The 27,578-nt window shown below is 38.4% G+C and overlaps 1 protein-coding gene across 17 annotated transcripts in view; it reads left to right on the forward strand.

Moving 5' to 3' along the window:
• Pbrm1 (polybromo 1) overlaps positions 1 to 27,578 on the forward strand; it is a 112,989-nt gene that overhangs the window by 25,569 nt on the left and 59,842 nt on the right. For 8 of the 17 annotated variants that reach the window (XM_048355860.1, XM_048355844.1, XM_048355852.1 and 5 more), the window contains 9 exons: positions 503 to 571; positions 3,818 to 3,916; positions 6,807 to 6,892; positions 7,688 to 7,783; positions 9,113 to 9,204; positions 11,987 to 12,200; positions 23,239 to 23,380; positions 24,763 to 24,860; positions 27,430 to 27,474. In XM_048355860.1, the coding sequence (XP_048211817.1) occupies positions 503 to 571; positions 3,818 to 3,916; positions 6,807 to 6,892; positions 7,688 to 7,783; positions 9,113 to 9,204; positions 11,987 to 12,200; positions 23,239 to 23,380; positions 24,763 to 24,860; positions 27,430 to 27,474 (941 nt within the window). The remainder of the gene's footprint in view (positions 1 to 502; positions 572 to 3,817; positions 3,917 to 6,806; positions 6,893 to 7,687; positions 7,784 to 9,112; positions 9,205 to 11,986; positions 12,201 to 23,238; positions 23,381 to 24,762; positions 24,861 to 27,429; positions 27,475 to 27,578) is intronic. The other 9 variants (XM_048355845.1, XM_048355854.1, XM_048355855.1 and 6 more) reach the window with 3 other exon arrangements.

Raw genomic sequence — 27,578 nt, forward strand, 5'->3', positions numbered from 1 at the left:
ACTCGAGAAGCTAAGGCAAGTGGACAGAGTTTGAAGCCAGCTTGGTCTATGTAGTGAGACCCTGTGTAAAAAGTGAATCAGTAGCCAGGCATCAATGGCTTGCACCTATTATTCTAGCTATTCAGGAGACTAAGATCTGAGGATTGCAGTTTGAAGCCAACTGAACAGGAAAGTCTGTGAGACTCTGATCATGAAAGTACTACCAAAAAAGCCAGAAGTAGAGCTGTGGCTCAAATAGTAGTGCGCTAGCCTTGAGCAAAAGAAAAAAAAGTGCTCAAGCACGCAGACCCTGATTTTAAGCCAACACACACACACACACACACACACACACACGAATAAGCAAAACCATTCTTCTACTTAAAATGTAGTAATAGGCAATATAGCTCAGTCTAGCCCTGAATTTCATAAAGCTGCTCATGAAGTTGAAGAACTGATTATTCACTTGAATTCTCATTCATTGGATAATTTAGCTCATTGAGCATACCTGGTTTTTGTCTTCCAGCAATATCCAGACTATTATGCAATAATAAAGGAGCCTATAGATCTGAAGACCATTGCCCAGAGGATACAGGTACGAAAGTAGCCAATTGTAATTATATGTGTTTTAGAGCAGATTTGCCTGTAGATTTTCTAGGGACTTTTGGAAAGCAAAGAAATATGTTTCTGTTAAGAGGTTTTGTTATTAGCATAGAATAAAAACAAGATAATTACAAATTGTAGCTTTGGATTGTGTTTTAGGACAAAAATTAGGACTAGAGGTTGATTCTTTTCCTCATATGAGCATAATTTTGGGTGGTAGCCCTTGCTAAGGGGGTAGGGGGGATGTGGATTAAAGTGGATTAACTGTAGACATTTGTGACTGTGAAAGGCCTTTTGGCAAGAAAAGCTTTGTTTATTTTATCCACTTCCAAATAACTTTAGGCTGTCTTAGAATAACAGTTACAGCAGTATAATAGAGTATAAAGTCAGTGAACATAGATATACTTCTTTTCTGTCTTCTTCCTCATCAATATTTCTGTTCAGTTAATAGTTATAACTAGAATTCATATAGATTTACTATATAAGCACTTTTTAAAAGTGCTTTGTGTATATTAATTGAATCATTCTTATAATTCCATGGGCAAGATATTTGTATGATTCTCATTTTACAGGTTAAAAAGCAAGGCTGGAGAAGTTAGCTTGCTCACATCACTACCTCATAAGAAGAGCTAGGATTTGAAACAGTCTAGCTTCAGTGTCTGTATTCTTAACTCTTATCTATATTTACTATCACCATGGAATACTCAATAAATATTAGCTGAATAATCAATAACTGATTTACAGTTTGATAATCAGGGTTAAAGGAAGATGGGCAGAGAAATCATATGACATCTGTTTTAGAGAATAATGGAGTTTTGAACTCAGGGCCTAGTGCTTGCTAGGAATGCCTTCTTGATCTAAGGCTCAATAACTAAAGCTTTTTAAAACTAAACCACTTTATCTAAAGCTACTCAGGAGGCTGATATCTGAGGATTGCAGTTCAAAGCCAGCTCTGTCAGGAAGGTCCATAAGATTCTTATCTTCCAGTTAACCACCAAAAGACCAGAACTGGAACTCTGGCTCAAGTAGTAACACTAGCCTTGAACGGATAAAGCTCTGGGACAGCACCCAGGCCTTGAGTTCAAGCCCAAGGACCTGGACAAAAAACAAACAAAAACTTTGGTTATTTTTTTCCAGCTTTTTTTTTTTTTGGCCAGTCCTGGGGCTTGGACTCAGGGCCTGAGCACTGTCCCTGGCTTCTTTTTTTGCTCAAGGCTAGCACTCTGCCACTTGAGCCACAGCGCCACTTCTGGCTGTTTTCTGTATATGTGGTGCTGGGGAATTGAACCCAGGGCCTCATGTATATAAGGCAAGCACTCTTGCCACTAGGCCATATCCCCAGCCCTTTGGTTATTTTTTTCGATAGAGTCTTGTGCATTTTGCCTAGTCCAGCCTCAGACTGTGATCCTGAAGTTAACGGTGTACACTGCTTTGCCTGTCCATTTAGAAATGTAGTTTTTATGTTATGGTTCTTTTCCCCAGCTCTACATCTCACTATGTTACCGGTCAGCTGACCTGTTTGCTGTTCTTGCTGTATATTGAATGTAGTGACACTTCATAGTATCATGGAGGTCTATGGTGGTTTATGTAAACCATTTTGCATAGCACCTGCAGGATTTAGACCCTAGTCAGTATATCACTCATCCTCCCAGGATAAGGATTTGCTACTTGCAGGTGATAATGCAAAAAGGAAAACTTAGTGTATTATTTACTCTCAGTGAGCAAGTAAACTAACCACAGAGTGATTTGGCAGAATTTGGCATGGAATTCTGAGAATAGTAAAGATTAACCATATAGTAAATACTGGGTCAGATAAATTTTCACAGAATGTTACAATATAAACTCCCTAAATATTTCATCTAGTTTTAAAACAGCCCAGTTGTTTTTATTGAGAGTGATCAAGTCATATGAATCCCTGAAGTTTCTAACATATCTATGGAGATGATGTCTTTGTAATACTAAAAATTAGATTTTAAATGCCTCTAAGTCAGCTCTTACATCTCTCTCTTGCCTGTTACCTCATCTTGTTCTTTCTTTCAAAAGGCCTAGAGTTACCTTCTTTTATTATACCCTTATATATTATGTTGTTACTATTTTATGTACTAATTATTGGTATAATCTTTCCTGCCACACTGATGAGAAGCTGTCTAGTCCTTGCTACATCTTATTCTTTGATCCTGGCTTTCTTCCTGCCATCCCACTGTTCAGAGATTTAATTCATTTCCTAATCCTTGAACCAAATAATCAACTCTGATTACCTTCAGCAGAAATGGAATTTATGAAAAGTATATTGAATAGCTTATGGAATTGTTAAAGTAGATAGCTGGGGAACTACCCTTCATAAAATGGGTAGAACACGTATATGCAGAGTCTTTGTGCCATTTCTGTTACCACTGTCATTTTCCACTGTTGGTCCTGGATGATTTCTATTCTACTGTTAATACTCCTACTCTGCAGAAGTCAGTAATGAATTCCTGCCATTCTCTCACTGTTGCTTTAGTCTTTTCAGACTAATGTGAAGTAGCTGGCCCATGGTTATTTCTCTGTGCCCTACTACCAGATTTCTGGTAAAGCAGCCATCTTTCATGCTTATTACCCCTACATTCTGTCCATTCTGAGATTCTCTCCAAATAAGATGGATGCTCTGGTATCTGGTAGAAAATAACTTTTGCCTGCTTCTTTGGGTTCTGACTCATTTGGATTCTGACTCCCCACCCTCCAGGCCACTTTCTCTAGAACTTGTCCTGTTTATTTCTGTGTATTATTAATCATGCATGACTTTTACATAGCATGTGTCCCTCCTTCCTTTTCTCTTTTAAATTGAGACCAACTGTAAGAGTGTTCCTCAGTTATTTTTGGCTAAGTGAGGTTTAGAATGTCACAGCTCTGGGGCACAGTAAGTACTCTGTGTTAGATTCATTTTATGTTTTACTTCCTATTGTCTGGATAACTAGAGGGAGTGTTACATCATATTGTTAAGTCCCTTTTAATGAAATACCTAGAATAGCACTTGGCACATAGTAACCACTATGAACTTACTTGTAATGGGAACTAGTAATAATTTATAAAAGAGAAAATGACTTTACACATTGTTCATTTCCAGTGAAGTCTTAGAGTATATTAATAATTTAAAACTATGCACATTTCTTTTCTTGCTTTCTTTTTGGTTTTCTTTTTTAAGGTTCTATTTATTTAACTTTTATTAAGAGGAATTGCTATATTTTATTGTTTACTATAGAATGGAAGCTACAAAAGTATTCATGCAATGGCCAAAGATATAGATCTCCTAGCAAAAAATGCCAAAACTTATAATGAGCCTGGTTCTCAAGTATTCAAGGTTAGTTTTTTTTTTTTGTTATTTTTATTGTTAAGAGTAGATATTTTAAGTTAGGGTCAATATTTTTTGTATAACTTCATTGAATCATAATTCACATACCATACATTTCACTCATTTAAAATTCACAACAGTTTTTAGTATACTCACAATGTTGTATGCCCATTACTCCAAACAGTTGCAGTCCCTCTTCATTTTTCTCCAACTTCCCTACAGAGAGCCACCATCAACTTTGTCTATTCTGAATATGTTATAAAATTGGAACATCTAGTGTATGGTATTTCTTTATATAGCATGTTTTTAAGGTTCATCCATGTTTTACTCATGTCAGTACTTTGTGTGTGTGTGTGTGTGTGTGTGTGTGTGTGTATGTGTATGTGTGTATGTGTGTATGTGCGCGTGCATGCCTGTCCTGGGGTTTAAACTCAAGGCCTGGGTGCTGTCCCTGGGTTTTATGCTCAAGGCTAGTGCTCTAGCTACCACTTGAGCCAGAACTCCACTTCTGACTTTTTAGTGGTTAATTGGCAATAAAAATCTCACAGACTTTCTGGCCCAGGTTGGCTTTGAACTGTCATCCTCGGATCTCAGCCTCCTAAGTAGCTAAGATTACAGGCATGAACCGCCAGCACATGGTTAGTACTTCCTTCTTATTGCTGAATAATATTCTATCTTGTAGATATATTTAATCATTTCTTGGTAGACCATTGAGTTGTTTGCATTTTTTGGCTATTATAAATAATCCACTATATACATTCACATGTAAATTTATATGTACTTCATTATATATATGTGTGTATATATATATATATATATATACTTTATTCATATACCTCATAGATCTACTTCCTAGAAATGGAATTTCCTGGTTATATGGTGTGTGTATATATTAAGTTTTTCCAAAGTAACTACAGTATTTTACATTCCCACCAGCAGTGTATAGATGTTGCCGTTTCTTCACGTTCTTAAGAACACACTTTTCACTTTTGTTTTTATTACAGCCATTCTATTAGGTATGAAGTAGTATGTAGTTGAATTTTTTACTTCCCTTTCCCTAAAATTTCCCCGATTGTGCTCCGCATCTTTTCATGTGTGTGTTTGGAGCGATGTCTATTCTGGTCTTTTGCTCATCTTTAATTTGGGTTACTTCTTTTTATTGCTAAATTTTAATAGTCCTTTATATATTCTAGATATCAGACCGCTATCAAATACACAATTTTCATATATATATTATTTCATTCTCTTTTTATTTATGTGATAGTTTGACAGTTTTCAATTTTGATGAAGTCCAGTTTACCTATTTTCTTCCTTTGGTTTGTAATTTTAGGTGCCACATCAAAGAAACCCATGACTAATTCAATGTTATGAAGATTTTCCTTTAGGTTTTCTTTTTAAGAATTTTGTAGTTTTATTAGCTCTTTGGATCCTTTGATCCAATTTTTGATCTAAAACTGTGTTTGCTAGGTAGATCCAAGTTTTTATACAAAACTTTGTGATTGCTAGGTAGAAGTCCAGATTTATTTGTTTACATGGGATACTGTCCCAACTTAGTAGATTATAAGAAGATTATTCTTTCTCAATTGAATTTTCTTATCACACTTACTGAAAATCAATTCACCATAGATGTAGAGGTATATGTCTTAATTTCTTGTTTCTATTCCGTTCATCTAAAAGTTCTTAGGCTAGACAATTAGTATTTTATCTTCTTTTAAAAATATTTACTCCCTCCATTAACCTTTGTAAATATAAAAGGTAGCAATTGTGGTAGTACACAAAGTAAAATAACTATTTCATTGTGTTGCCATTGCCTTTTAGAAATTGTATAGTCATTATTGCAATGAATGGTTGAAGATTCTGGATTAATCATACATTAGGAATTTATAAAGGGTAACTCAGAAAATCTTTTGGTACTAAAATTATTAGATCTTTTAAAATGCTCACCCAATACTCAAAATTTTATTGATAGCTAATACTAGCTTTTTGTTTGTTTTTTACTTCTTGAGATAGGAAGTCAATATATAGCCCAAGCTAGCCTTGAACTCACAGTCCTTTTGTTCCCTTCCAACCTAGGATTACAGGTGTTTGCCAACATACACAGTGCTATATGTTTATATTAATATTTCATATTTTGAGAACTGTTGAGGGAAAATCAAGAATGAATTATGAAGTCCTTGTGGTCTTAGTACTTGTAGGATATTTTTTAAATATCCTATCTTTTTTTTTTTTTTTTTTTTTTGGCCAGTCCTGGGGCTTGAACTCAGGGCCTGAGCACTGTCCCGGGCTTCTTTTTGTTCAAGGCTAGCACTCTGCCACTTGAGCCACAGTGCCACTTCTGGCCATTTTCTGTATATGTGGTGCTGGGGAATCGAACCCAGGGCCTCATGTATATGAGGCAGGCACTCATGCCACTAGGCCATATCCCCAGCCCTATCCTATCTTTTTAATCTAATTTTCTTTAGCTGATTTTTAAAGAGAAAGGGCACTTTCAATGTGATAAGTTAGTGTCCTGTTAACTTAAACAAGTATATTAACTGGAAATTTCTTTAAATTTTTAGGTCAGTGTTCAGGAGAGCTCATTATATTTTGCCATTGGATATTTGTGTATTACTTGACTAATTAGTAAAGGACTAGGAAATTTAATTAGTGACAACTTTATGAAGATATTGTTGGAAGGTTAGAGATACAGTTTTATGACTGTTAAATAGAAAGAGACCATCAGAAGTGCCTAGGGCCTGTGTGAGGGCAGTTTTAGCTATATGTATATATTTTCTTTCTTTGTTTGGGTTTGATTGATTTTTCCTGTTCCTTTTATAAGTCAAGTAATTTTAACTATGTTTTTGTTTGTTTGTTTGGTTTTCCTATTCTTTTTTTAAGCCAAGTACTTTTATCTTGACAGGATGCAAATTCAATTAAAAAAATATTTTATATGAAAAAGGCAGAAATAGAACATCATGAAATGGCTAAGTCAAGTCTTCGGATAAGGTTGGTTAAAAATGTCTTAAGAGCTTTGTATCTTTATAGTTGCTGGATTTTTTTAAACAAATAAAATCAGTACAATGGAAAGTAGAATTTATGTTGCATTCAAGATTTTATTTACAGTTGACTATGTGAATCTGAAAAGAATAGAGGTAATTTATTTAGCCCCTTAAATGCAGCTGAAGAAACTTTCTGGACCTGGAGGCACAGCTCAAGTGGTAGAATACCTGTCTATCAAGTATTAGAGAAATTAGAAATATTTTTGTGATTTCTAATACCACTATATATTTTATTTCCTTATATGAGTACAATCATATAATAAATGCATGTGTAAATTATGGTATTTGTGTATAATTTACCACACTATATATTTTCAATAAGTATATTTAGCCAGGAGATTTGGAAGTTTTATTTTGTTTTTTCCTTTACTAGCACTATAACTTTGAACAGGCCTCAAGTTTTGAGATTCTGATTCCTCTTACCTGTAATGAAAAGGTTTGGTGACTACTTTCAAACCTTTCTTTTGGCTCCATAGTTGTCCTGATACCATGTCCTATGGTTCTGATGTAACCATAAGCTTTCAAGGACTAACCCTCGTTCATTTTCTTCTATAGACTCCACATCCTGAAGCAAATCCTACTTACATAGTAGAGGCTCAGAAATGCTTTATTTCTTTTAGAGAATAACACAATGATTATCTTGTTTTGCCCAGCATGCTGTTTTTAGCTATCAAGTTTCTGAGCTTTATTTATATATAAATATACATACATACATACATACATACATATTGTCTCTGGATAGGACTGCATCAAATTTGGCTGCAGCCAGGCTGACTGGTCCTTCTCATAGTAAAGGAAGCCTTGGTGAAGAAAGAAATCCTACTAGCAAGTATTACCGGTGAGCAGAAGAGGGTTTAATCTTAGAGTTGACCCATGCTTCTGATTGCAGACATACTACTATTTGCCTGATAGGTATCTTGAAGTAATATTCTTAGGTTACTAGGAGAATTATTATCAGGTGCTTTAAAAAGTTGAAGTATGAGTTGGGAATGTGACTCGAGGTTGAGCCAACTGCATAGCCAGCTCAAGGCCATGAGGTCTAACTCTAGTACCACCAAAAAGAAAGGTTAAGCTATAAGTTGGGCATGGGTACATGCCTGTAATCACAGCACTGGGGGGGCTGAAAAGAAGAGAATCACAAGTTCGAAGCTACTCTAGGCTACATCATTTTCCTTGTCTCATTAGTGAAAATAAATAAGTAGGCACTAGTGGCGTATGCCTGTAATCCCAGCTACTCAAGGGGCTAAGATCTGAGGATCACAATTTGAAGCCATCCTGGGCAGGAATGTTGGTGAGACTCTATCTCCAATTAACTACAAAAAAACCCCACGGAAGTGGGGCTGTGGCTCAAGCTTTGAGCTGGAGCTCAAAACCTTGGAGCAAAACGTGCTCAGAAAGTGCACACAGGCCCTGTGTTTGAGCCCCAGGACTGGAACCAAAAAAGAAAAAGTTGAGGTACTATAGTAGAACTTAACTTATTCTCAGACAAGGTATAAACTTTGATTATTAGGTAGTATCTAATGTTAATTATAAATAAAATAGGGGATTAAATACTTCTACAAATAAACAAGTTTTGTGATCATAATAGAATATTATTATAGCATATGAATGTCTTAGAAAATAATAACTAGTAGCTGTGACTAAGTCCTTTTGCATAAAATAGTGGATGCTACATTTTTGTTTAAAAAAAAAAATTCCAAAACTGGGTGCAGATGACTCACGCGTGTAATCCTAGCTACTCTGAAGGCTGAGATTATTTTGGTTCGAAGCCAGTCTGGGCAAGAATGTTGGGATGTCCATGAGACTAACCACCAGAAAACTGGAAGTGGCACTGTGGCTTAAAGTACTAGAGCATTATTAGCCTTGAGCAAAAGAACTCAGGGACAGTGCCCAGGCCCTGAGTTCAAGCCCCACAACTGACAACAAAATTCTACTAGCCTGTTCTAAGCTTTATAACCATTACTTCTTTTCTGAGAGGGAAAACCAGAACCCCTTTTTCTTTCATAAGACTGATTATAAGGAATATTACTAGTGCACTGATGAGGGAAATAATAAAAATTCTTTTTCTTTGGTATTAGTGCTTTGTTAATAGTTGCTATCTCATTTAAAGTAGCCAAGTTATTGTAACATTATTCCATGTCTTATAGTTGCTTTTTTTCCCTTATAGTAATAAGAGAGCAGTCCAAGGGGGTCGTTTATCAGCAATTACCATGGCACTTCAATATGGCTCAGAAAGTGAAGAGGATGCTGCGTTAGCTGGTAGGCATTAGGTTGTGACTAGTTAAATGCTTTCTACCTGGGTCTTTCTAGCTAGGAGTTTCAGTGGTCTGTCCTAGAGTTTGTTGGTGTGTGAAGAAACATGCTGAGGGTTTGTTTGTTTTGTTTTTTGGTTTTTTTTTTTTTGCCTTTAATTGCTCTCTGGCAGGTTTGTCAAATGCTAATTGCTTTATATTGTGATAAAGCTCATGGTAAATACGAAAACATAGGAAAGTTGAACATGAAAAGACAGAAAAATATAGTAGATAGTGTCAGTATGTTTGTATTAACTTGTTGCTACAGCAATAGGAAACATACAAAGGAGTCTTTAAATCTTCTGTATCTTTATTGGTTTACTATCTGCTTATCTAATACTTGAGAGTTAGAGACTCTTGTTCATAGGCCAGTGTTTTCTGTTTCTCAGTTAAGTTTCATTTGTTTATTTTGCATATATAGAGCTCTTTGATAGTTTAATTACACACTTGTTATCCTTGGAAGTTGACCTAGGGTTACATAATCTCCTAATCTCCAGACATGAGATTTTGATTATCTTCAGAACCAGAAAAGGTCTAGGTGCTGTATCTCATGCCTTTAATACTCGGTAAGAGGAGGCTAAAATCGGAGGGTCATGCTTCAAGCCAGCCTTGGCAGAAATATCTGTAAGACTATTATCTATCTCTGACCTCTGGAGGTAGAGCCATAGTCTTGAGCAAAAAAGCTGGACAAGAATGCAAAAAAAGCTGAACAAGAATTCGAGGAGCTCAAGCCCCATACCAGCGTGCATACATACATCTAGCAGTGTATATATAAAAGATGCGATGAGGGCTGGGAATATGGCCTAGTGGCAAGAGTGCTTGCCTCGCATACATGAAGCCCTGGGTTTGATTCTCCAGCATCACATATATGGAAAACGGCCAGAAGGGGCGCTGTGGCTCAGGTGGCAGAGTGCTCGCGGCAGAAGCCAGGGACAGTGCTCAGGCCCTGAGTCCAAGGCCCAGGACTGGCCAAAAAAAAAAAAGATGCAATGAACCACTTGTTAGCCATCTTGACTTCCAGTGAGATAGTCTTTCAAATATAGATATTTAGAAAAGCAAAAGGGGATTTACCTCCTAATGGTAAAAGGTTTGTTTCATTGGGAAGATAAATTATAAGAGCACTCCAAATATATAAAGCATATGGAACAATATGGAGATAGTAAAAACACTATCTTAGAAGTCAAGAGCTTTCTCTCAATTGCTACATAAGCAGAAAGAAAATCAATGAAGACACAGAAGATTTGAAGACACATCTTTATAAGTATATTTGTTTTCAATGGCTGTTGAAACAAAGTAACACAAATGTAGTGACTTAAAGCAACACAAATTTATTCTCTTACAGTGCTGAAGTTCAGAAAAATAAAGTCAGAATAACAACAGGCGAGTGTTCCATCTATCTTCTCTAGAGGAAAATCCATTCCTTGCCTTTTGTAGCTTCTAGAGGCCACCTGTATCTCTTGGCTTATCGCCCTTTCTTCCATCTTGAAACTGCACTTCTCCAGCCGTTTTCCTTCTTTGAACTTCTTCCCTCTTGGTGTGTCCTTTATGATTGCTTTTAATAACCTACTCACATAATTTTAAATTGTCCAGATTTCTTTCCTCATGTCTCATCTGGAAAGTCTTTTACCGTGTAAGGTAACTATCACAGGTCCTGTGGGTTTAGACATGAATGTTCTCATGGTTATTAGATAGCTTATTATAGCAAGCTTGATGTATTACATTTAGAAAATACACATTCTAGCAAGGTGCAAGTAGCTTATGCCTAGCCATTCTGGAGACTAGACAATCAGCCAGTCCAGGACAGAATAGTCTATGAGACTCCATCTCCAATTAGCCTGAAAAAAAGCCAGATTAGAGACATGGCTTAAGTGGTAGGGCACTATGAGCAAAGAAGGGTATGAGGCTTTGACTCAAGCCCTGACATTAGCATGCACGCGTACACACACAAACACGAAAGAAAATATGTGTTCTTCTCAGGTTCATATTTATAAAAGCTATTTACTTATCTATAAAACAAATTTCAGTAGATTTGAATAATTTAGAATTTAAATGCAGACTCTATTTCTGACTACAGTACAGCTGAGTTATCAACTAGTAATGAAAAGATAAAATTAAAAAGCCTAAATGTAAGCTGGGCATTGGAGGCTCATGCCTGTAATCCTAGCTACTCAGGAGTTTGAGATCTGATGAACATGGTTCAAAGCCACCCCAGATAGGAAAGTCATTGAGACTCTTATCTCCAGTTAACCACCAGAAAATTGGATGTCGCATGATGGCTCAAGTGGTACAGTGCTAGCCTTCAGCTGAAGAGCTTAGGGACAGCTCCCAGGCCCAGCGTTCAAGCCCCATGACTGACAACGAAATTTTTTTTAAAGCCTGAATGTTTGGAAATTTTAAAGGTTAAAGAAATATTATCATAGAAATTTTCAAGTAACTAAAAGTGAACACTAGCATGATGAAAATAACACTTGGAAAAACTAGTGGACTTGTAGCATACTGAATTGGCAACAGAGACCTGTAATCAGTACTGACATATAGGTAGCCTAGGCTGGCCTCAAACTCCTTATAATCCTACTGCCTCAGCTTTCTTTGTGTCTGAATTGTAGACATTCAGTACCATAATTAATTGACATTTTTATTTTTAAGAGAAGAATATTAGCAACATTTTCATATTGCTCATTCTAGATGGTTGTTGAAAGAACATTAAAGTTCTTTCTTTCTCTCATAAATTATGTTTCTTGTCTTCCCAGCTGCACGTTATGAAGAAGGAGAGTCTGAAGCAGAGAGCATCACTTCCTTTATGGATGTTTCAAATCCTTTTTATCAGCTTTATGATACAGTTAGGAACTGTCGGAATAATCAAGGGCAGCTAATAGCTGAACCTTTTTTTCATTTGCCCTCAAAGAAAAAATACCCTGATTATTATCAACAGATTAAAATGCCCATATCACTTCAACAGATCAGGTAAGATTGTATCTATATTATTCAATGCAAATCTGTTTGTTTGTTTGTTTTTGTGGCTGACCCTGCACACATATATTCCTTCTTAAAGTAGATAAAGATATTAAAAGTTTTTTTTAAACCCTCAAAAGGTTTAATTTTGACAATTTATCTGTACTTAAATTCTGTTGTTACAGTTGAACCCCAAGAATAAATATATCACTTCTTAGAGAACTTATAGCTGAAACCATAATGAAGGATAACATATTACCAAGTATATTAGTGTAATCCTAGCTACTCAGGAGGTGATCATTAGGAAGACTGTAGCCTAAGGCCAGCCCAGGCAATAACTTAGTATAAACCCATCTCATAAACAAGCTGGGTATGGAAGAATGGATCTGTAATCTCAGTTAGTGGGAGGAATATTTAGGAGGATTGTGGTCCAAGGCTGACTCTATTCAAAAAACATCAGAACTAGTCTGAAAAATAATTATAGCAATAAAGGACTTGGGGCATGATTCAAATGGTAAAGCATGGCTAGGACTGTGGATTAGTGGTAGAGTGCTTGCTTAGCATGCATGAAGCCCTGGGTTCAATTCCTTAGTACTGCATAAACTGAAAAATGCTGGAAGTAGTGCTGTGGCACAAGTGGTAGAATGCTAACTTGGAGCAAAAGAAGCTCAGGGACATTGCTCAGGCCTGAGTTCAAGCTACAAAACTGGCAAAAAAAAAAAATAAATAAATAACAACAACCAAAAAACCCCCAAAAACTTACAAATGGTAAAGCACCTATCTAGTAAAATTGAGTCTCTGAGTTCAAAATCTAAGATGGCAAAAAAATCAAAATTCTTAATTTTCCACAACACTGTTGTGTTTTGAGTAGTGATCTCACTGTGTTGGCTAGAACCGTCTCAAGCCTATGTGCTCAAATTAGAAAATTTGAGAGAAATTGTTTGGAATTTAGCCACCATGGTCTCATTAAAAACTGTAGCAAAACAAAACCCCTCTACTAGGTGAGGTAGCACATACCTGTAATCCCAGTATTTGGGAAGCTGGGGTGAGAGGAATAAGAGTTTAAGTCCAGGCTTATCTCAAAACAAAACAACAAAAACAAAATCAAACATTTAAAGTGTGAAGTAGTACAATTTGTGGAAAACAGCATGACAGTTCTTAAATTTAAATGTTAAATTCATGTTAGGAAAAAGAAAAGTAAAATTACTATGTGATTTAACAGTACCACTTTGAGCAGATAAGGAACTGAAAGCAGGGCTTCAAAGAGGTACTTATAAACCTGTGATCATAGCAGCATTTTTTTATATTAACTAAAACATGGAAGCATCTCAAGTATCCATTGACAGACGATGTACATATATGTACCATGAAAAAACAATTGTTTTTTAAAATTTATTAAACAAAAATTTTTTGACAAGGTGTTGTGCAAAAAGGGTACAGTTACATAGTAGGGCAGTGTGTACATTTCTTGTGATATCTTACACCCTGTTTTTCTTTCCCTTCCCTAGGTCATGCAGACATATATACAATACCCAATGTACCAAGAACATATACAGTAGCCACGTGGCCTACGCCAAAGAAAATTCGCCTAGGGCTTTAAATGTAATGTCGACATTAGACAATATGTCGACAGTAGTCTTATATGAACGTACATACATAGCTTTTGAGCTATTGTATTCCACTGAGAGGTCAATTTTTGACCTTTATATGTTGAGTACTTGTTTGGTTTTAGTTACATAAGGTTGGGTTGCTGACCCAATTCTGTGGGAACCATTTGACAAGCAGTTTTTGGTTTCGCAGACCTGGTCTCTACTGTCTCTCTGTCACCCCATCTTAACAGTTATATATCAGGGAGATCATGCCCCTTTGTTTTCTGTGTTCTAGGCTTGTCTCACTCAACATTATTTGTTCAAGTTCTGACCATTTCCCTGTGAATAACAATATTTCACCATTTGTAATCACTATGTAGTATTCCATTGTGTATAGGTACCATATTTTTTGGATCCATTCATCTGTGGAGGGGCATCTGGGTTGTTTCTATATTTTGGCTATTGTGCATTGGGCCGCGATAAACATGGAAGTACAAATGTCTTTTTGATATCTTGGGACCTGCTGTTCAGGATAGATGCCTACGAGTGGTATGGCTGGGTCATAGGGTAGGTCTATATTGAGCTTTTTGAGAAACCTCCATACTGTTCTCCAAAGTGGTTGTACTAATTTGCACTCCCACCAACAATGGAGAAGGGTTCCTCTTTCCCCGCACCCCCTCCAGCATTTGTTGTTGCCTGAGTTCAGAGTATAGGCCATTCTAACTGGAGTGAGGTGGTATCTCAGGGTTGTTTTTATTTGCATTTCCTTTATTGCCAGGGATGTTGAACATTTCCTCATATGTTTCTTTGCCATTTTTATCTCTTCTCTTGTGAAGTCTCTCTTTAGCTCCTTTGCCCATTTCCTAATTGGTTTATTGGGCTTGGAGGAGCTTAGTTTTTTGAGTTCTCTGTAGATGACAGATATTAGGCCTTTGTTTGTTGCTGTGCTGGTAAAGATCCTTTCCCATATGGTTGGCTGTCTTTATTTTGGTGGCTATGTCCTTAGCTGTGCAGCTGTAAATGGAATTGTTTCCATAATTTCCTTTTCTGCTTGTACATTGCTGGTGTACAGAAAATCTGCTGACTTTTGTGGATTGATTTTGTATCCTGCTACTTTGCCAAAAAGGTTTATTGGGTGTAGGAGTTTGGAGACTGAGTTTTTTGGGTCCTTCAGATATGAGATCATGTCATCTGCAAATAGGGATAGCTTTATTTCTTCCTTGCCAGTGTGGATCCCTTTGATGTCCTCCTCTTGCCTTATTGCTATGGCTAGGGATTCCAGCACTATGTTGAAAAGAAGTGGGGAGAGTGGGCATCCTTGTCTTGTTCCTGAGTTTAGGGGTAATGATTTAAGTTTCTCTCCATTTAATATGATGTTAGCAGTTGGTCTGTTGTATATGGCTTTTATTGTTTTGAGGAATGTTCCATCTATTCCTGTTCTCTCCAGAGCTTTTAGTAAGTATGGATGTTGTATTTTGTCAAAGGCTTTTTGGGCATTGACTGAGATAACAATGTGATTCTTTTTTTTTGCCAGTCCCGGGCCTTGGACTCAGGGCCTGAGCACTATCCCTGTCTTCTTTTTGCTCAAGGTTAGCACTCTGCCACTTGAGCCACAGCATCACTTCTGGCCATTTTCTGTATATGTGGTGCTGGGGAATCGAACCCAGGGCCTCATGTATATGAGGCAAGCACTCTTGCCACTAGGCCATATCCCCAGCCCAACAATGTGATTCTTGATTTTATTTCTGTTCATGTGGTGAATTACATTGATTGATTTACGGATGTTGAACCATCCTTGTGACTGTGGGATGAAGCCTACTCGGTCATGATATATAATTTCCTTGATCAGTTTCTGGATCCTGTTAGCTAATGTTTTATTGAGGAGCTTTGCAGCTTTGCGCCTGTGTTCATTAGTGATATTGGTCTGTAGTTCTCTTTTTTTGTTGGGTCTTTGCCTGGTTTGGAAATGAGTATATTAGCGTCATAGAATGAGTTTGGGATTTCTCCCTCTGTTTCTATTTTGCGGAAGAGTTTGAGGAGTATTGGTGTTAGCTCCTCACTAAAGGTTTAATAGAATTCGTTGGTGAATCTATCTGGGCCTGGGCTTTTCTTTGTTGGGAGGTTCTTGATTACCCCCTGTATCTCGCTGTAAGTTATTGGTTTATTTAGTTGATTTATTTCTTCTTGGTCAGTTTGGGCAGTTTATACTTCTCTAAGAATTGATCTATTTCTGTAAAATTATTGCTTTTTAGTGAGTAGAGGTTCTGGAAATAGTTCCTTATGATTGTTTGAATATCGTGTGTACTTGTATTTTTCCGGTGGAGTCCCTGATTTTACGTATATGAGTCTCTTCCCTCCTTTTTTTGTAAGTCTTGTGAGGGGTCTGTCAATTTTATTTATTTTCTCAAAGAACCAGCTTTTAGTCTTATTTATTTGTTGAATGGTCTTTTCTATTTTCAATCAGATTTATGTCTTCTTTAATCTTTGTGATCTCTCTCCTCCTAGTCATTTTAGATTCGATCATTTCTTGTTTCTACAGTTGTTTTAGTTTCATCGTGAGGTTATTTACCTGCTCTGCTTCCATTCTTTTAATGTGAGTGCTGAGGGCAATGATCTTGCCCCTCAGTACTGCCTTAGCTGTATCCCATCAGTTTCTTTATGATGTATTTTCATTGTCATTGTGGGTCTCTGTAGGGTGGAAGATTCTGTATAGATCTGTCAGATCCATTTGGGCTATGGTTTTACTTAGGTCCTCAGCTCCCTTGCTAATTCTCTGGGTGTTGGATCTGTCCCTTGGAGAGAGTGGGGTATTAAAGTCACCCACTATGATTGTTTGGGTCTATCTTGTTCTGTAGTTCTGTGAGAATTTGCTTGACATATGTCGGGCCCCTTTTGTTCGGTGAGTATACATTTATCACCGTGATGTCTTGATTCTGGATTTTTCCTTGTATGAAAATGTAGTGTCCTTCTTTGTCTTTTTGAGTTGATTTTAATGAGAAGTCCAGCTTGTCTGAGATCAGGATGGCTGCTCCTGCCGTTTTGGTAGGTGCATTTGCTTGGAAGATCTTGCTCCATCCTTTCATTCGGAGCCTGTTTTTATCCCTTGCTGTAAGGTGGGTCCCTTGTAGACAACAGATGGCAACTTTTTGTTTGTGGATCCATTCTGCCAGTCTGCTCCTCTTTATCAGAGAGTTTATACCGTTTATATTCAAAGAGATCAAGGATAAGAGTGTTTTTTCTCCTTCCATTTTCTTGTTGGGCTCTTTTTCCACTTTTTTTTGTTTTTCTTCTTGTCTTTAGTGAGCTGCTCTTTCTGTTGGGCTCTGGCTATTGTAGTTTCTTTCTGTTTCTGTCTGTGTGTCCTGTACGGTTTCTGTTGGGTGGGATTGCCCTCTTAGAATTAGCTGTAGGGCTGGTTTTTTATTCACATACTCCTTTAGATCCTCTTTGCTATGGAAAGATCTGGTTTTCCCCTCGAATATGAACTCCATCTTCGCTGGATATTTTATTCTAGGTTGGCAGTTGTTGGCGTGCAGAACTTGGATGGTGTTCTTCCACTTTCTTCGCGCGTGGTAGGTTTGTGTGGAGAGGTCTGCCATTATTCGGATCCTTTTCCCATTGTAGTAAATTTCTTTCTTCGCTTTGGCTGAATTCAAAATTTGCTCTTTATTCTTGAGATCTGAAGTCTTGAATATTATGTGCCTTGGCGTGGCTTTTCTGGGGTGTGGTCTGCCAGGTGTCCTATAGGCTTCAGTTACCTGGATGGGGGTCCCTTGTGAGATTGGGGAAGTTTTCTGCAATAACTTTATTGAAAATATGTTGAAGCCCTCTGCTCTGGTATTCGGCTCCTTCTTCTATTCCAATTATGCACAGATTATATCTCTTGTCTTTGTCCACTAGCTTCTGGACTAGTCTGCCCTGGAGCTTTACCGTTTCTTGGAGTGTGGTAATTTTCTGGTTCTTCTCGGCTGCATCATCGTCCAAGAGAGAGATTCTGGATTCCATATGGTCAATTCTTTGTGCTGTGGATTCAATTGTGGAGTATATGGATATCAGAGAGCTATTTATGGTTGCCAGATCAACTGTGATCGTGGAAATTTCTCCCTTTAAAGAGTTGTATTTTAAATCTATTTTTTCATGCATTTCACTTCTCAGGATGTTAAGGTCTTCTTTAACGGAAGTTTGCATTGTATCCATTTTTGCTTCCATTTCTTTCTTGGCTTCCTGGATGTCCTTCAAGATTTCCACTCTAAACTCCTGGAATTGTTTTCTGATTTTGTTTCTGAAGATTTCCATCATTTCTGCTTACATGGCCTCAGTTGATTTTTTTATTCTCCATCTCCTCTTCAGTCATGCTGCTTTTTTGAGCTGGCGGGTTGGATTGCCCTTTGATGAACTGTGTTATATTTCTTTGTGATTTGCGCATCTGGAGATCTGTGGGTGACTTCCCTGGTTTGGCTTTGTTCTGCTTCCCGCTGGTCTGTCAGTGGGAGACTAGTTTGTGTCCTGGCTCTGGTTTTGAGTTTCATTGTTGCTCCGGGGCCGGTGTTGTTGAGGGGCGGCCCACCCACCTGTGCAGAGCTAGCACTGTCATAGGGGGGCCCTGCCCACCTGTGTGAAGTGCGCCCACCAGAGCGGGCGCTGCCGCTGGGGGGCCCTGCCCACCTGTGTGAAGTGCGCCCACCAGAGCAGCGCTGCCGCTGGGGGCCCCGCCCACCTTTGCGAACTCCTGCGGAGGTTTGGGGAGGAGGTCCTCTTGCTGGGGGACTAGCACGCTGGCCCACACTGGCCCTTGAGGGGGTATGTGCGTGTGCACTCCAGTGCTTCCTCTGAGGGCGCTTGTGCCCTCTCGTGAGTCTGCTGTGGGGGTGGCGGTATGCACAAGCCCCAGCTGGGCCAAGTGTCCGGGTGGGGGTTGGTGCCCACAGGCTCTGTGCTTCAGCTGCGAGGGGGGGCCTTTGTTCAGGCCCAGTGAGCCTGTGACTGCTGTTCAAAAAGTCCGCGGGGACCAGGCGCCTCGGGTGGGGCTTCCAATGCTCACCGGTCCCCAGGTCCCTTTTGGGGAGGAGGCGGGGCCGGTGCTGCCCGGCTCCGGCTCCTTTGCTGCCTTGGCGCTGCTCCGCATCTGCTGGCTCCTGTGTCCTCCCAGTTACTGCAGGGGCCCCTTGTTGCCTGACTTGTGGCTGGCTCCTTTGTTCCCTCTGGGGAGGGAGGGGGAGGGAGGGAGCTCTAGCCTCCTTGCAGGCCTTGGGTCTCTGCTAGAGCTGGTCTCCCATGGCGGTGTGTGTGGGGCGGGGGGGTGGGTAATGGGGAACTTACTGGTCCCGGGTTGTGTGAGCGTCCTGCGCCGCCGCGGGCTCTTCAGGGCTGTGGTGCTGGGGTTCGGCAATTGGTAGTTTGATGGTGACGTCCCCGGCTCTCCCTGTCTGCATCGCCCGGTTCCCCTGCTGCCTATGTCCAATGCCGGCGGTCCCACAGCTCTGCACTTAGTTCTGGGGTCCGTGGAGCTCCTGCCATCTGGACTCTGCGCTCCTGGCATGACTTTTAGGCAGTTGGTTTGCTGGTCCCCTTTCCCAGCCTGGCCTTGTTTGGGCCAGGGTCGGCGGGTTGGGGAGGGGTACCCCGGAGATTTTCCGGCTCCGTGGAGGCTACAGGCTCTTCTTTTGTGTTTCCTGAGTTCCCCTGTTGCTTCTGGTTGTCGGGTTTGCTGGATTCTTGATGGGGTGTTGGGTGCTGGAGTTCCCAGCTCACTATTCAGTTGGAGCAAGTTGGGGTGCCTCCCTACTGTGGCGGTGTCATCTTCCCTCCCCCATGAAAAAACAATCTTGAAAGAAGATTCTGACATGTTATATATTGTATAAACCTTGAGAACATTATACTAAGTGAAATAAAACATTCATGAAAAGAAATATGCTATATACTTCTGCTTACATGTGGTACTTAATATTAGTCAGAATAATGGAAACAAAGTAGAATGCTGGTGGTAAAAGGAAATAGGATTAATGTTTAATAGAAAAGGTTTCAGGGATTTTTCTTGTTTGTTTTATGAGTGGTTGTTTTGTTTTTTATTTTTTGGTACTTGGGGTTGAGTCCAAAGCCTTGCATATGCTAGACAGGTGCTTACTGCTGAGCTCTACCTCAAAGCTCCAGTTTCAGGTTTTCAAGATGAAACGAATTCTGGAGATGGGAGTGGTTATAACTTCACAACACAGATATATAATGCCCCTGAGTTGTACACTTAAAAACTGTGCATAATGGGCTGGGAGTGTGGTTTAGTGGTAGAGTGCTTGCCTAGCCTTCATGAAGCCCTGGGTTTGATTCCTCAGTACCACATAAACACAAAAAGCCAGAAGTGGCGCTGTGGCTCAAATGGTAGAGTGCTAGCCTTGAGCAAAAGAAGCTCAGGGACAGTGCTCAGGCCCTGAGTTCAAGCCCGAGGACCAGCACAAAAACTGGGCTTTATAAAAATCTCAATGAAGCTGTTGGTCAATAGATATTTATGAGGAGGGCAAGGAAAGAGAAAGCAGTAGAAGATTATTCTAAGCAAAACAATATATTCACGCCTGAAAAATGGTGAAACGTCTTGGTACAATTAATATACACTAAAAAAGAAAAAAGGGGAAAAAAGGAATGATAGGAAAGCAAAACTGGCTCTGTTAGGGAAGTGGACACAAGAAGGTAGGGGCTGGGCTAACAAGGGGGTTGAATAAAGTTCAAGTATTTTGTTAGCATGTATGAAAATAGAACTGTGAAGCCTGTTGAAATTTTTAAGAAGAGAGAAGGGAGCAATAGAGGGGATAAGGTTGTAGAAATGAACTCCTTGCTCCCTTGTATAATGTAGGCTAATAAATTAAAAAAAAATACAATCCATAGAAGGGGAAAGTATTAGTATGAATACAAGCAAATAGTTAATGGAAACGTGGTAAAGGTGGTAAATTTTGTGTACATTTTACTACAGTGAAAAAAGTTGGGAGTAGAGTAGTACAGTGTTCCCCTAGAATGGGCATAGTTCCTAGATTCATCCTCAGGACAATAACAACAAAAGAATCAACTAGGAAAGGTAGCCTTTTACTTAATGCTAGTTTTCTACCAATACTTCCCCAATATCAGATTTACTTTCCCCCCCAAAAAAAATCTATTGAGGGAAAACTACAAAATATTATAGTACAATGTTTACAATCACAATTTGTAGTGAACTGATTCCCCAAAATACATTACAACTCATGTTGAATTATCCCATTACTTTTCAGTCTCTTTTGTGACCACTAAAACTATCAGTATTACAATGAAATATATATATATATTTGGGCTCTTTATGACATTTTTGGAAGTCAAACAATATCTTCCAGATAAGCACAAATTTGATTTGGTCCAGCCACAGTGGAGATGAGATTTTTCCCAGATCTCTGTCTTCTTAATAGCTAGGATTATAAGTTTGAGCCACAGCACTTGGCCTTTTGTGGGTTATTAAGAACACATAGCACTTCACACTTTGAATTGACAGGAATGAGTTTGGGTCTATAATTTTTTCTTCTTAAGTGAGTACTGAGGTTTGAGCCCAGATTCTTGCACTTGGCTTATTCAACTGGTGCTATACTATTTGAACCACATCTGTAGTTCAGCATTTAGCTGGTTAACTGGAGCTGGAGTCTCATGGACTTTTCTGCCCAAGCTGGCTTTGAACCTTTGTCCCCTAGGTCTCAGCCTCCTGAGTAGCTAGGGTTACAGGCACCCAGGCACAGAGCCACAGGCACCCAGCTAGGGCTATAATTTAACTCTGTTGCTAGCTACTTAAGCTGGTACTGAGAGCTACATTTGTGCTTAGTTGTCTTTTTCTTCATTCCAGAGATTGCTCTAATATTCAATTGTTAATTATAGGAAATCTGAATACAGTTTTGGTAAATTCAAGTAAAACCTTACATATAAAGTGACCAATTCCATTCTGGTTTTTTTGTTTTTTTTTTGGCCAGTCCTGGGCCTTGGACTCAGGGCCTGAGCACTGTCCCTGGCTTCTTCCCGCTCAAGGCTAGCACTCTGCCACTTGAGCCACAGCGCCGCTTCTGGCCGTTTTTCTGTATATGTGGTGCTGGGGAATCGAACCTAGGGCCTCGTGTATCCGAGGCAGGCACTCTTGCCACTAGGCTATATCCCCAGCCTCCATTCTGTTTTTGTTCTTGTCATTCTTAATACTATTTTGGTGATTTTGATGATTAGCAGGTAAGTAGTTTAATCAAAAGACTCAAAACTTTTCCTGTCTAAATTCATACAGAATTAAAACTAGCAGAGATTAGTCACTTTGTATAAAATACAGAAGGCCTAAGTGTTGTTATTAATCGCTATGTTGATAGCAATAGCTATAAGCATTCTTTGGAGCTGCAATTAAAATAAGCATGTCCTCACTTTTAAACCACTTAAAACCATCCTTATAAATGATTACATTGGAGGACCACTAATAAGTGGGCTCTGATAAATGTGCTTCACATTTCATGGGAAGACTTCTTCACTCTGCATGTGTTTCTTCCCTAGAGGTAAATGCTTCCTGGTTATTACTTTTTCTTTTTATAAGCTTGCATGAACTTCACTTACCTCTTAGTTTCAGAGACGAGTAGGTCATAATTCTTCATTGAGGTAGCTTAAAAATCTAATTTGTGTTTTTCCTTCAGGTTCACTTCTTATCCATTTATTAGGATTTTATTCCTAATGTATTTACTTGCTTGCTTTATTTATGTATTTGTATGTTTGTTTGTCAGTCTGGGGCTTGAACTCAGGACCTGGGCACTGTCCCTCAGCTCTTTTGCTCAAAGCTGGAGCTCTACCACAGTTCCACTTCTGGCTTTTGAGTGGTTAGAGATAGGAGATTCCTGAGTACTTTCCTACCTGGGCAGGCTTCAAACTGAGATCCTTAGATAGATCTGTTTCCCAAATAGCTAGGGTTACCGGTGTGAGCTACCAGTGCCTGGCCATGTGTTATTTGCTTTTTAATTGACCACTCTGCTAAGTCCTCCCATATTTTTTGTTTTATTATTTTATATTTTTTAGGCAAACATATTGCTTTAATATAATGGTGCTTTTTGAAAAAAAAAATTTTTTTTTTGCCAGTCCTGGGGCTTGGACTCGGCCTGAGCACTGTCCCTGGCTTCTTTTTGCTCAAGGCTAGCACTCTACCACTTGAGCCACAGTGCCCCTTCTGGCTTTTTCTATATATGTGGTGCTGAGGAATCAAACCCAGGGCTTCATGTGTACAAGGTGAGCACTTTTACCACTGGGCCATATTCCCAGCCCCTGTAATAGTGCTTTTAACTCCTTCCTTTTTATTTTGAAAGTCACAAATCCTCTAATCACTATCCATACTCCCCATATGCTTATGAAGAGTTTTGTATTAGACCTTCAGAAAGAATGTTTCGTGAGTGTTTTGAAATTTTCATAGTAGAAAGTTTTAGCCCCTTGTTTGTCTTTCACAGAACGAAGCTAAAGAACCAAGAATATGAAACTTTAGATCATTTGGAATGTGATCTGAATTTAATGTTTGAAAATGCCAAACGCTATAATGTTCCCAATTCAGCCATCTATAAGCGAGTTTTAAAATTGCAGCAAGTCATGCAGGTATGATTTCTTAGTTTTGCCAAGTTTGTTGTATCATTGAAATAATTTCATGTGTTTTTAAATGTGTTATTTTTTAAATTGCTTGGGTATATTTTGTTGTTTCATTTTCATTTTGAGGGAGCAACATTAAGTGATTTCACCTCAGGGCCTGACACTTGTTAGGTAGGGACTCTACCATTTGTGCCACTTCCCCAGCCCAAGCATGTTATTTTTAAGATGCGTGATTTCATCCCAGCAATGTCAAGTCATTCATTTCAACCACAAGTACTACTGAATATATTTTTAGATTTCTCAAACCATATAGAGGGAAATATAATAGCTTTGTGAGCAGAAAAAGCGGAAATTTGTCCCAGTTGGGGATAAATTGGGAGGGGATGCTTTTAAGCATTCTCATACTCTTCCCCTACCCCACAACAATCCTAGATGATAGTTTTACCAATCAAGTTTTATCTTTAAATTCTGGATTTGGTCTCTGATAAGATAGGCCTGGCAGCCTTGTGGTACACATCTGTAGTCTTAGCACTCGGGAAGTTGAGGCCGGAAGATGGTGAGTTCAAGGTCATCCTGGGCTAAATGTCTCACATAAAAACAAAACTGAAAGATAGAGTTGGTCTAGGAAAAAGAGTATCTGAAAATTATTTAGTCAACATATAATGTCCAAGAGTATTATAGCTCCTCTGAGGGCATACCGTGCCCTTATCTTATATCTTATATCTTATACCACTGGTCATCTGTGATTTTAAGGTCAAAAGGTCTATAGGAAATATAAATTGTGTTTTTTGGGTAGATTATTCCAAAAAGATAATCTTAGAGTAAGGAAGAAGCAAAGGCAATTTTTAGTATGTACTCTTTTTATATGTTCTCTAAATCTGATGAGTTCATCTTTGTTTGGCAGAAGGTCTTTGAAAATACAGATGTTGAAAAGTAGATTTTTCTGTCAAGGTTACAAAGGCACTCTTGGAATTGGTGAGATCTAATCATGGCTACAAGGTCAGGCTGATCCTACAACTAGCCTCAATTCTTTTGACCAGTTTATACCTTTCTAAGCCTTAAAGGCTTGTTCTAACAAACCCTCTAGATCTATTCTGTTAAATTTTCTGTCATTCAAGCTTTTACTAAATTAGATTAATGACTTTAATTTTATGCAGCCTACATGTAATTGTAGTTTTCTGAATGAACCTCACTATGCCTTTTTATTTATTGATTAATATTAGTTACAGGGAAAAGGGGTTCATTCTTATATCTTCAAACATATTAATGCTATATTCCAATCAGTTTCATCCCCTCCACCACGTTCCCTGCTGTATCTAGCTTTTTAATGTTTATAGTCATAGGAATGTTTGGCAGAGTGAGCATAAGTCCTGGGATCTGCTCTGTTATAGGCAAAGAAGAAAGAGCTTGCCAGGAGAGATGACATTGAAGATGGAGACAGTATGATCTCTTCAGCTACCTCTGATACTGGTAGCGCCAAAAGAAAAAGGTATATGTTCATCTCAGTTCCTAGTTACTAATAAGTACAGAAAAAATGCTTTAAACTATAAAGTACAAATTCAAAGTTATAAATAATATGTTCTCTTTTAAAATTCATTTTTAAACTGGATAATTAGCTTTAAGTAAGTTTCATATTGCTATTAGATGTCAAATAAGAATGACATATGTAGCTTGGCAAAACATGGTATTGTTTTTATTATCCAGATTTTTTTAAGGTAGCAGTTTGAGTGACACTTAAATCTAATTTAGATAATTTCTATGTAATGAATTACAAAAACCAAATATGAATTAGAGAAGGTAAGAAGAAAATTGGTGTACTATCTCTGAAGTGAAGAAAGTCATTGCTCTGATCCTTTTGGTTTTCTTTGTTAACTTGATCTTTATTTCTGGCTTTAAGAATATCTAATCTTGGGGTAGGAATGTGGCTTAGTGGTAGAGTACTTGCCTAGCATGCATGAAGGGGTTCGATTCCTCGGTGCTACATAGAAAGAAAAAACCAGAAGTGATGCTGTGGCTCAAGAGATAGAGTGCTAGCCTTGAGCAAAAGAAACACAGAAGCAGTACCCAGACCTTGAGTTCAAGTCCCAGGACTGGCAATAAAAAAAAAAAAAGAAAGAAAAGCTAATCAGCTAGGCCTGATAGTTGACACCCCCTAATCCCAGCTACTCAAGAGATTGACGCATGGGGGATTTCAATTCAAAGCCAGCCCAGGCAGAAAAGCCCATGAAACTGCATTTCAAATTAGCCAGCAAAATGCCAGATTGATGGCATGGCTTAAGTGGCAAAGCGCTAGTTGTAAGCAAACAATCTGAGTTCAAGCCTCTGTTCTAGAAGGGGAAAAAGCATATCAAATCAAAACTACTTATAGTTTATAAAGTGTTAAGCTAGATGTTTGAGTGCCTTTCCTGTGTAACTTTTCTATCAATTTCCCTAACCCTTTCTTCCTCTACTGGTTTTTGTGGAAGGGGACCTTATTGTGAGATTCTGAAGCTGGGCCCCTATAAGGAATTAAAGTGTTAAGCTAGATGTTTGAGTGCCTTTCCTGTGTAACTTTTCTATCAATTTCCCTAACCCTTTCGTCCTCTACTGGTTTTTGTGGAAGGGGACCTTATTGTGAGATTCTGAAGCTGGACCCCTATAAGGAATTGTGTAAGACCGTCTCTTTTATCCATGCCTCCTACATGGGGTTTCTCTGGCCTGATCATTGTAGAACACTATATTCTCCCTAACTGCCTCAAAAATCTTTGCAGCAGCAGTCAATCCAAGGATGATACCTTAAACAAGAAGTGATCTAATCACTAGTCCCAGGGCTTGACAAATTAGAAATTGAATGAAGTTATTTGTAGTTGACATAGTTCTGTAAATGTGTTAAAAGATACACTAAGATTGGAAGATTTTAAGAAGTGGTTTAGAAAAGAGAAGCTGTCCTGTTTTTTTCCTCTCTTAAAGAACATATGGGGAAAAAAATTTTAGATTTGAAAATAACTGTGCAATGCTATGCCATGGTAACTAAATTGATTGGTGCACCCTAAGTCTCCTCCATTACTGAATTTTATCCTTCCAAGTTCTTAATTCCTTGTTATACCAGGGACAACGGAGAAAAAAAAAGTGAAACCAGATCAGAGACATCAAGTCAAGAACATCTTTGAGTGTAATTATATAACTACTTCAGCATCACCTGTTTTCCAGATCAGTCACCAGGCAAAGATAAAAACTTCTCAGGCAAAAGAAGGTAATGGAGGCAAAGTGATGGTACAGTTGGTACCACACTGGATGAGAGATCTTAAAATTAGTTGAGTGTTAAGAAAACAGTTGCAAGGAATCATTAATTAGCTCAGACCAGATCCTTAAAAGTTGCATATGTCTGTGGCTTTTAATTTGTGGGACACTCAAGTAGATTAAGTTCAACTTACGGTCCTTGGAACTCCTATGGAAAGAAAACTAAGCTTTATGTTCTTACAATAATAAAATCCTATTTCAGACAAAAAGTCTTCTTATAAACAGGTTCCTTGAAAATTACTTATATAATAAAGTGAAAAACATAAAAAAGCAATGAGAGAACAATCCCAGATTTAATATACAGGCACGAATGGACATTAAAAGACTGACAGAGTTAAGTCTTATACTTTGGTCCATAACAAAGGAAATAACCCGATGAGCCTTCTAGAAAATTGAGAAGTTTTCATAGTAAGAAATGGGCAAACAGCAACCTGTAACGTAAAATATGGCCAGAGAAGTCAGGGCCAAGTTTTTCAAGTACTTTCTTGACTTTACTAATAAGTTGTGTATATGAATTCTTTCTCTGTCATTCTCCTTTTAATACCAAACAGTATGAAAAGTTTTGATTAATTGGTATATTCAATAATGGAATGCATTCTTTTCTCCTACTCCTTTCCCCCAAAATCTTTGTTTTTTGTGCTGACATGTTCCAAGTATATGATCTTTTATCCTTTGGACTAAATAATCCTCTTTTCTCAACCATGTTTGGTTTATGCATGCCCTCCAATGTTACTTATATTGTTTTTCTTCACATGTAATGTTTGTTTCTGCTTTCCCAGGAACACTCATGACAGTGAGATGTTGGGTCTCAGGAGGCTCTCCAGGTGTGCAGTCCTTTTTTACGCATAAACATACTTTTTAAAATGTAACTTTTGTGGCATGGTCAGTAATGACAAGATGAAAGCTAATGCCTTAAACATATGAAAAA

Source organism: Perognathus longimembris, chromosome 10, assembly GCF_023159225.1.
Source record: "Perognathus longimembris pacificus isolate PPM17 chromosome 10, ASM2315922v1, whole genome shotgun sequence".
NCBI lineage: Eukaryota > Metazoa > Chordata > Mammalia > Rodentia > Heteromyidae > Perognathus > Perognathus longimembris.